Genomic DNA, 11,495 nt, shown 5'->3' with positions numbered 1-11,495 from the left:
AAGGCGTGTATTTAGGAACAGTGTGAGCTGAGGGGGCTGAGAAGCCAAATGATGTGTTTTGATTACTTAATGGCACGACAATTATAAAAGCTGCCTACAGTCGTTTCAGTCTGTATGAGTTCAAATTCCTTTCACTGGCATTCTTATACAGTCACACCCAAATCCTCTTTCTTTTTAAAATACCTTTTAAAATTACCAAGCAAATAGTCAAATGCGATTCCAACTTTAGCAGCATCTCGAAGATGGGGTTGCTAAGCGACAGGCGGTGTCAGGAAGTGACAAGCGAACATAATTGCGCCCCTGGTTGACAGACACGAACCGCATTGTTCATTAGACTCAGTCAAGACATGTCTTTTTTTTTTCCTAAGTACAAAAAAAAATCTTGTGTGACCTTTTGTCACCACTAATCACCATGTAATCCTTCAAATCAAGTGTTAAAACAACTAAGGAGCGAAGAAGTTGCTCCTTGTAAAGTCAGTGTAACTGGCTGTTATCTTCACTTCAATTCATTACAATGCTTTGAATGTTTGCATTGCTGCGTCACTTCACAATGAGAAACGTCGTTTTTGACATGAAGCATAAAAAACAGATATACAGTCCTCAAAAATGACAACTAAAGCATCCCACAAATCAGGGGTGGGCAAACTTTGTGAGTGGTGGTTATAACATCTGTCTATATATACGTGGGCATCAACAAGAACGACATACTGATTCACGGTGCAACAAAATAACATAATCCACAGCAAGTTAACACATCACATAAATCTACAACTATGACTACATGGGTAATAAACAACTAAAACACTAAACATTTAACTAACAGTTGTTTACAAGTGCCCGCAAGGCATGCTGGGAAGTCCAGCAGCTACAACAATATGAACTATAAATAAAATCAAGTAGCATGAAAGTCGCTCCTTGCTTCCCTGAATATGTTTTGCAATCAAGCAAAACCGGTGACGTCGGCACAGAAAGTACTACAAGTTACCCAGCATGCCTTGCGGCGGGAATATATGGGTGTTAGTTTGTCATGGGTGTTGTTTATAGACGTTAATTTGTATGCCCACAGAGTGCAGTTGCAGGCTTACATTGTGTGTTGACGTGTTGTGTGTTTGTACATGCTACATATTGCATCTGACGCATGCCTGTGTGAAGTGCGCCATAATGATACAGCAAAGTATTCAGATACTGACTTCTTGCACAAATCGGGAGTTTCTTTCAATGGCAACTTTGTAGACTTGCTTCATGCTGATTCTATTTTTCTTCAGCACACAATCAATGGTGGAGAGGCTTACATTGTTGATTCCTCGGAAATTGATGTTTTGGATTATCTGTTGCTGGGTTTCACACAGTTTTATTGCAGTGTTGCACCACCATTCGGACAAACAAGGCCTCTTGGTGGTAAATAAGGGTGGTCAACCTGGCACAACACACGGTCTGACAACTACAAAAACTATACAAAGTACATTAAACCAACTATCCTGTTAAGTACGTGTGGAACGTGGTTGCTCACTCTGGCCTGCTTCGTTCATTGTCCTGTCATGCATTAGCTTTGTCTGGACTAGAGCTGTCCTATGTAGTCTGACTGGTGTCTACCACTGTCCTATCTAGTCTGACTGGTGTGTGTCCCACCTCGTCTTTGAGCATGAACTAGGTTCCATTGGTCCTATCCAGTCTGATTGATGACTACGGTCTAGACTAGAGCTGTCCTATCTAGTCTGACTGGTGTGTGTCCCACTTAGTCTTTGAGCATGAACCAGACTAGAGCTGTCCTATTCGGTCTGATTGGTGACTAGAGCTGACCTATCTAGTCTGTCTAGTCTGACTGGTGTGTATCCCACTTAGTCTTTGAGCATTAACCAGACTAGAGCTGTCCTATCTAGTTTGATTGTGTCTAAAGTCTAGAATAGGGCTGTCCTATCTAGTCTGACTGGTGTGTTTTTCCCGCCTCGTCTTTGAGCATGAACCAGACTAGAGCTGTCCTATCCGGTCTGATTGGTGACTACAGTCCAGACTAGAGCTGTCCTATCTAGTCTGACTGGTGTGTTTCCCACCTAGTCTTTGAGCATGAACTAGGCTAGATCGGTCCTATCCAGTCTGATTGGTGACGACAGTCCAGACTAGAGCTGTCCTATCTAGTCTGACTGGTGTGTTTCCTGCCGAGTCTTTGAGCATGAACTACACTAGATCGGTCCTATCCAGTCTGATTGCTGACTACAGTCTGGACTAGAGCTGTCCTATCTAGTCTGACTGGTGTGTGTCCCACTTAGTCTTTGAGTATGAACCAGACTAAAGCTGTCCTATCCAGTCTGATTGGTGACTGCAGTCTCGACTAGAGTCGTCCTATCTAGTCTGACTGTTGTGTTTCTCACTTAGTCTTTGAGCATGAACTAGACTAGACCTGTCCTATCTAGTTTGATTGTGTCTAAAGTCTAGACTAGGGCTGTCCTATCTAGTCTGACTGGTGTGTTTCCCGCCTCATCTTTGAGCATGAATTAGACTAGATCGGTACTATCCAGTCTGATTGGTGGCTACAGTCCAGACTAGAGCTGTCCTATCTCGTCTGACTGGTGTGTGTCGCACCTAGTCTTTGAGTATGAACTAGACTAGATCGGTCCTATCCAGTCTGATTGGTGACTACAGTCTAGACTAGAGTTGTCCTATCTAGTCTGACTGGTGTGTGTCTCACTTAGTCTTTGAGCATGAACCAGACTAGAGCAGTCCTATCCAGTGTGCTTGGTGACTACAGTCCAGACTAGAGCTGTCCTATCTAGTCTGACTGGTGTGATTTCCGCCTAGTCTTTGAGCATGAACTAGATTAGACCTGTCCTATCAAGTCTGACTGGTGTGTGTCCTACCTCGTCTTTGACCATGAACTGATGAAGCCTGCTGAGATGAGGTACTAAATGCCTTCTAAAGCAACCTGAACAGTCCAGTTAAAATGGATTGAACGCCATCAGAACAGAGTCTGAATTTCCTGAAAAGTGTGTTCAAGTGAACGAAAAACTTCTTTTGCAAAAAGAATGCAAGACTTTTGGAGCCTGTATGCAAACCATGAATAGTGTTCACAGTTTGAACGCCTGTAGCCAGTTGATGGCTGTGTGCAGTGAATGGAATTTAGTGTCTCAATGGAGAAAAACTGTAATGAGCCCTCTTATCCGGCTGACCTTTGCATGCTCATGTTGCCTTTATGTGCACATTCTGCCTCTGCAGGCATTGCGTCACATGTTGATTGACAGTGATATCAGCACTGTTCTCTCACCGCGCGTCTCTTCGCCCCTCCATCAATCCAGCTATTTCCTCTCGAGCGATACCGGGAAAATAAAGCTATTTATGGCATCCTGAGGTATGATGGAAGCGAGGGGAAAAAAACAGCTGCATGTCATCTTGATACAGAATCCTGATTTAAATGTCAGAATTGTGCATTTGGTAATATGGCATCGCATAGATGTCAGATAGAATTACTGTATAAGGCTGATACCAAATGTCAGTACTGGAAAAAAGTCCCAATGAAACCATGAACTGATGATTGGGATCAGTATTGCATCAGTATCAGAATTACACAGATATCAGATATGATTATCAGGCTGACAACAGATATCAGTATTGGACCATTATAAGCCATCCCCTGATACAGCAGATATCAACAATGATAAGTGCAGTAATACTGATATCAGTATCAGAGCGATATCAATTAAACGTGTTTAATTAATAACACATAATAATAATAATTAATAATACATAATGAGTATTGGACCAATTTCAGATATGAGCTTTGAATTGATATTTAGTGTCTGATATCAACCAGATTAACTGCACAAATATTTGACAAATATATCGGCGTGATATCAAATTAAGAGTGTTTACCAGATATCAGCATTGGATCAATATAAGACACAAGTGTTGACCAATTTCAGATATGAATATTGAATATCTGATACTATATTCATAACACCATCTGACCATGATCAGACTGATATTGTACAGTTGGCCATTATCAGACATCAGCATCCAATATAGACAGTATCATAATTGTCTGATATCAGCCATCACAATTAAATACAATATTACACTAATATAGAACATCAGCATCTGCATACATAAAATTAAATAGGCCATACAATTGGATGGACTAGACCGATCTTAGTGTGATATCTGATATTGACTAATATTAGATATGATTGTCACACTGATATCAGTTATCAGATGGAGTATCAGACCAATGTCAGCTCCGATAATTAAACCAATAATATATTTACTGTAAAATCATGCTTGATACTGACACTATATCGGTCTGATATCGCCTAATGAATTTGAAAACCCGATCCGGGATCAGTAGTCATTGTTTTTGGATGCGCTTCCTGATGCAACTCTGGCTGGGAATTAAACCCGCAACACAAATGTGTACTATGACATGCACCGGACCATTACCACATGTTGGTGTCCACTTGATACCAGACATAAGTACGGAGCCCATCAATATATGGTACGAGTATCAGACTGATACCAATTTGACATTTGTCCTCTTGCGTGTTAGATATGCATGACACATAGCCACATCTCAATTTGACAGGCCCTGATTTGGGTTTCGATTATTAACCAGCCAAATGTGAAGCCAGCTGTGGAAATTTGTTTTGCAAGTCAATGGGTAACACGGAAAATTCATGTGCTCTCCACATTTATGAGGTCATTCAGCAGGGGGCCACAAGCATCCATCTTAATATCCACAAGTGCTGATGGATTGAACTGCTTCAATCAATTAATATTAAAATATACTACTTCACATTTCCAGTAGGAGGCTTTACAGCAATGGGCCTTCCGCTCAAAGTCGGGATAACTTCATTCATTCATTTTCTACCGCTTATCCTGATCAGGGTTGAGGGGGTGCTGGAGCCTATCCCAGCTGTCTTTTGGGCGAGAGGCGGGGTACACCCTGGACTGGTCGCCAGCCAATCACAGGGCACATATAGACAAACAACCATTCACACTTACATTCATACCTCCAATTAACCTAGCATGTTTTTGGAATGTGGGAGGAAACCGAGGGTGGAACTGCTAGGTCTCCTAGCTGTGAGGCATGCAAGCTAACCACTCTTCCACCGTGCAGCCTCGGCATAACTTATCTGTAAAAGACGACTTCTTTGTCAAAGCACACAAGGTGATAATTAGCATCCCCATCCATATGTGGCTCGCTCTCTTCTACGTGTTAATGTACCAATTATATAAAACAGAGTGACGACCAATCAACATGAAGATATTTGCTACCAAGACGGCGACAGAAGCGGGATCAACACTAGTTGTGACATTCTCTCACTGTGAACTTTAATGAGGTTAGCGTGTAGAGTAAATGTGCAAAAAGAACAAAACAAAACATGCCAAGCTCGAGGGAAAATACACCAAAATATAAACTAAGTCTGTGGAGAAAGTTTTTGAAACAACTTTGAATAATGAGCATCATGTCGAGTTATTGTGTGCCAATCAACCACCAACTGAGTATTTTGGCACTTTTGTGTCATTAAGACTCCTGCTAATTGCCTTTTGGAACAGGTGTCAGTTGTTTTTACAGACAAAGAAAATCCGTTGGAAGGTTGGTTTCATACGAAGATTTATTGAAAAATTCATAGTTCAATATGGAAATAGTCATCTATCATATGTAATATAAGACAATCCGTATTCAGCCATGCGTTCTGATTAATCACTGGTTCAAAAAAAAAAAAGGTACACCTACCCCTCCAAAAAACAAACAAAAATACACAAGAACGCAATAGAAACACTGACACAAACATATTCCTGGAAACCATTAGTTCCTCTGAAGAAGGCATCGCACAATTCCGAGATAATCAGTGAGTTAAGGCCATTTTTTGTACAGTTAATTTTCATATAGATTCATATAGTACTTCAAAACACCATTTTATTTGTATGTAGAACAAAAAGGAAGTGGTGCATCCTTTGTAAAACTGTACATGCAAACATAGTGCACATTTTGAAGATATGACGAGCATACGATAGAGTATTTGGATAGTTTTTTTTGAAGTAAACAAATGGTCACATTGTCCATTAAAACACTCGTGGAATGTCTCACACAATCAAACAGTAATAGATTTATGCAAATTAATCATTTAACATAGTAACATACACACTCGTGACACTTGCCTAAAAAGAAATTGGACTTTTAAGATTGATATTCTCACAAGAATTTTGTAGGAAATTGTGCAAGTTTTAGAGTCGTCTTATATTGTAGAAATTTGCATGTAAATTTACAGGTGGCGTCAAAACAATTCTCCTCAAGCGAGTCAGAGATTTTCTTCCCGTGACTCACCTGTGACAGTGTCTCTAATGTGGTTAGCACGTTAGCCAACAACGGAAGAAGAGTTACGATGCTCATTTTATGACAATGGCAATCAATGACGTTATCATTTAGTTGCTAGAAGACGCTGTTTGTGCATTTTTCTTGTATGATATCCTACTAAATTCTTGTGAAAGGATTCAAAAGGTATGACATGAAGTGTTGATGTATGTGTAACTACATTTTTGTGGCTTCCTGACAATCCAATACTGCTGCTTATTTGCTTTGGCGAGTGCTTTAGAAATAATAGATGCTCCCTCTGCCTGCTTGTATTGAGCAAGTCGTCAGGATGAGACTGGACCGAACCAGATAGGGGCCTATGTGGCCTTCCCACTATGACCCCCCCCACCCCAACCCTCAAAAAACAGGGTGACTTGAGTCAGTAATGAGCGCTCTTATTTTGACCTGCCGTCCTAATGATGTGTCCAGCTATGCCTTGAACACGGTGGGTGACTGCAAAGCCACACACACACACACACACACACACACACACACATACACACACACACTTTTATGTCCAGTCGCTCTGCTACAATAGAAAAGCATGCCAAGATTCTTCATTCCACACTATTTGCTACAAATGCACACACTCTTAGATCATCAATCAGAGTTATCACACATCTAATAAATGATGAAAAAGTCAAATCAACATTAAGGGGCAGTGTGTGATTGTGGCCTGGTTTTGTATTGGTCCCACTGGTTAGAAATCGGAGCTTCAGTCCTAATATCAGTTTTAAAATCAGTCCACTGAAGAATAGTCACGTTAACCTTGTCACATTAGGTTAGGTACATAATACTACAAAATAAATGTTTTCCGCCTTCACATATACAGAAAGCACAGTCTAAATGTTTTTTTCTGATGATCAATATTTCACTCATACATCGCTCAGTCCAAAAAAATAAAATAGTTAACTTCAAACGGAAAGCCATGAAAGGACTAAATGTGTGTTTTCTTTGCGTTTTTGACCACTGGGCTCTTTACGCGCTTTCAAACATGGTTTGAGAGCGTTTTTTTTTTTTTTTAACATGATGTTAAGAACACGTATTCACACACATACAGTCACACAAACAAACCCCCGAGCATGTGGGCATCACTGCCAAGGCCGAGAAGAGACAAGAGACCGAGAGTAACTGTGTTTCCATTCATTGTGGGAGTAAGGCCGCCGAAATCTATTTAATAAATTAACTCATGAAAAAATAAATGGTGTCCTTGAGATTTAATCGCAAATAGTAAATATGCACAAGGTGGCTTTTTGCAAGGAAACGCAACATAATATAGTTTTGTATAGCTATATTGGTTATTATACGGTAATACATGTTCAAAGTAACTTGTGTGAAAGTGCAGATTCACTAAAGCAATTTTGTAGTGTTGACAAAGAATAAAAACTCAATATGATATGTGTAATATTATACTGGTTACAATGCTAATCATTGGAAACTGTGTTACCAAAGATTGCACGCAATGATATATACTGGTAACTGAAATAAAAACAAAAATATCGCCTACATATTTTTTTCCCCCTGGAAACTTGTCTTAAAGTGCAGATACATAGTGATAAGCAGTAAAGATGTACGCTAGTGTTTTCAAGGCAACATAAACAACATATGTAATATACATGGGCCACTAGTTATAGGAATATAACAGTAAAAAATAAGTGACTTTTTTAAGGTAGAAATACTACCTTGGTAGAAATTGTAAAATTATAAGAATGTTAGATTAAATATATAAGATATAAGATAATTATACAGAATAAAATATATCAACTGTAACGGAAAAAAATAGCATTAGTTACAGTACTAATTTGCGGTAAAGCAGTTTTTCTACCTTCGTTTTTTTGGGTACAACGTGTGTTTTACAACAGTATTATTTTGAGGCAATAGGCTGTGAAATAGGATGTAAGTAGGCATTGTTTTAAAAACAGACAACATTTTTTGCTTCTTTGACAGAAGCATATCACCATATACAGAATAATGAAAAATATTCAATGAGCTATACTCCAAATAAACAGACTAAATAATAATAAAGCACATTTTATGGGATTATTATATGTCTAGTACATGACATGTTTCTAGGTAACTTGTTTAAAAGCAAAATAAATATGTTTAATATACTTACATTGTTTACCAAAGGTGAAAATCAGAATGGATGGAAACACAGCAGATGGGAAAAGGGAGACGGGGGAGATTTTTAAGAAGGAAGACTGACAGACCGAGAGAGACAATTGAACCACTCCATCACCGCACACACTCATACACACTCCACCCACCTCAAGACAGACGGATGGTTGGAAGAGGTAGTGCAGGGCCGCTATATTCATGCACGTGCTCCAGGCTACACTCATGCAAAAAGGTCGATAAACACCAGGAATACAGTCGAGTACGGTACGGCACGGTACGGTACAGACGGGCTACCGGGACCTGCACTGCTGCTACCTGACGCACGTCAGGAAAAAAACGAGAAAGAGAAAGAGAGAGAATATCACAAGCTTGAAGTATAAAAGTACGAACAGTAAAAATCCTTACTGTAAACAGTGAGAGACAAAGATTATTTACAGGTTAGTGTTCATTCCTTTGTGTTGTCTGGGGACATTCTTTTTGTAAGTTAAAAATAAAACCTGCTTCTCCGTTTTTTCCCTCCAACGCCACCAGGCTATAAGATAAAAAATAAAAAATTCCAGACAGTGATAGGAATGTTCGACAGCGGAAGTAAACAGATTGGGTTTTCCCTCCCCGTCCACTCTCCTGGCCCCGGCATGCAGCTGCTCCAGAACACGAGAACGACCACTGAGATCCACGACACATAAGGCATGGAGAGTGGCTTCAAATATCACTCAGAGACTAATTTTCCCTTCCCTTCATATTTGCGTTTGGATGGGCTGTCCTGGAGGCGTGTAGGGAGGTGGCGCCGGCGCCGGCTTGATCCCACGGGTCCTCATGTAAGACAGGAACTGGTCCGGGATCTCGGCCAAGACGTCTTTGGCTAGCCGGGCCATGCTTAGGATGTGGTTCCCCGTCCGGTCGATGTAATCTCGAAACGGGACAAACTGGAAGGAAAGGAAAGAGAAAACGATTTCATCGAGCATAGCGTATCATGAAAAGCTGATCGGGTTCACACTCAGGCAAAATGCATATTTAGTTCTTTGGAAAAAAAGAGGCCAAAGTAAACATATGTAATGTTCAAAATATAATAACAATAATGAAAAACAGCAAAAATGAAAAGGAAAAAATGGCAAAAATGAAAAGGAAAAAATGTCTATTAGCTTTTTTATTGTCTAAATAAATATTATCTAAATTTAAATTTTTTGATACTGATATCAGCCGATATCGATACCGATATGTGTAACATGACATATCTCCTGTACTCTCTTGTATACATTTTTTAAATATCAGTTTTCATGATTGGGAAAAAATCAGATGCCGATATTAACCAAAATCACATTTTTATGCTGATTATGGACCAATAATTATTTTCTTTTTTTGAAAAAATATTAGTCGTCCCTTGTTCATCATGGTTAAGTGGTTCCAGACCTGACCAGAGTTAAATTAATTTCGCCCAAGTAGGATTCGATATTAATAAATACAATATTTTCATAGAAAACCCGTTTACGATCTTCTTAATATAGTTTTAACTTTACTAGAGCTCTCTAGACATGAAATAACACCCCTATAGTCACCTTTACACTTGTATTACTCAATTTAGTAGATATAATCAAAGAAAGTAGATATTAAACAGAAATAAGATAACGTATTACCCAATTTTGTAGATATAATCAAAGAAAGTAGATACTAAATATAAATAAGATAACAGACTTAAACGTTCCTTGTTCCTCCGCAGTTCCTTGTTATTTTTCTTAACAACATACTTCTTGTGGTTGCTATGTATTGTAATGTGGGCTTTAGAGGGAGTATTACCCATTACAGTAGACAGAAGAGTAAATAAGCCATATAAGTTATAAATACAACTCCTGATCGTATGTGTCACAGTAAATCTGTTTCCTAGGGGACCTTAGTGGTGGGCGGACAGATATTTGGAGGACACAAAGTGACGTCTGAGGTTTAAATTGAGTTTTAGCTTGTTGTGGCGCCAACAGTATTATTATTATGTTATTATTTTTGTACCCGTATAAATGCCTTTTTCTGGTGTTTCCAGTGCTTGTCTCACTGAACAATTACTGACACCTAGTGGCCAATGTAGAATACAGTACTACATTCACAATGAGAATGATTATGCCTTGTATTGACTGTATATTTTATTCCATTTATTTAATTAATTTGGTTTATTGTCCGAAAATGACGGACATGTAAAGTAACATTCTTGGAATGGCTGGCGTGTGTCTTACAGTACAGTACAGTACAGTACAAGACTGGATGTTATAGCGATGCGAAATTAAGATGGAGACTGTTTAATTAACTTAATGAGCTGCTGGCACCTACAATCACAAGATCATACAGGAGGCCAATTTATGCTGGAAGCCCCTTGCTGTGAGATTCAAACCTCGTCGTGTCACCGGGCCTTATTAGTTTGCTGATAATGAGAAGCCGCAGACAGAACTGACTGCTAATATAAAAAAAAAAACTTTATTTCTGTGTGTGTTGGTTTTCTGTATAGATGCCCTGCCTGTGTATGTATATGCGTGTGTGTGTGTGTGTGGATCTTTAGCTTGTTACAACTAACAAGCATGCCTCTTTTGCCCACCTATGTAGACCAGGGCCATTTCAGAGTTCATCCAGTGGGGAAAAACCATAACCTCTAACGTTTCCAAGATGCTAAGACCAGATTTGCGAAGTCCATTTTTAAACAGAGGGGGCGGTTTGCGCAGTCACCAATAGCTCCATGGAAAGAGTTGTCACTAATACTGTGTTGTATTTGTCCGAAAAATAATTGCACAAGCAACATGGGGTGCATGTTTTGACAAATATTCATCTTTTTGCGTGGAGTGTTAGTCAACACAAACAAATACAGTCAGTGATAACATATTCGGTGTAGAGCTATCACAAAACTTGGTGGTTTATTAGAATGTAGTGTCTACAAGCAAGCAGTTCTATCTGAAAGACTGTCTTCACATTCCAATATATTCATTTTAATATATCTAGAGTTTTTACATAAATTGGTTCATTTTCATTTGAAAAATATCTCTCTTGGAACTAGAGA

General features: G+C 39.2%; 1 protein-coding gene across 2 annotated transcripts in view; it reads right to left on the bottom strand.

Moving 5' to 3' along the window:
- Nucleotides 1-5,589: 5,589 nt before the first annotated feature.
- LOC131131891 (copine-8) overlaps nucleotides 5,590-11,495 on the bottom strand; it is a 57,739-nt gene continuing 51,833 nt past the window's right edge. For both annotated transcript variants that reach the window (XM_058076900.1, XM_058076901.1), the window contains one exon: nucleotides 5,590-9,387. In XM_058076900.1, coding sequence (XP_057932883.1) covers nucleotides 9,199-9,387 — 189 coding nt within the window. In that variant the 3' untranslated portion in view covers nucleotides 5,590-9,198. The remainder of the gene's footprint in view (nucleotides 9,388-11,495) is intronic.

This window comes from Doryrhamphus excisus, chromosome 7 (genome assembly GCF_030265055.1).
Source record: "Doryrhamphus excisus isolate RoL2022-K1 chromosome 7, RoL_Dexc_1.0, whole genome shotgun sequence".
Lineage (NCBI taxonomy): Eukaryota > Metazoa > Chordata > Actinopteri > Syngnathiformes > Syngnathidae > Doryrhamphus > Doryrhamphus excisus.
This window is presented reverse-complemented; position numbering and strand designations above follow the sequence as displayed.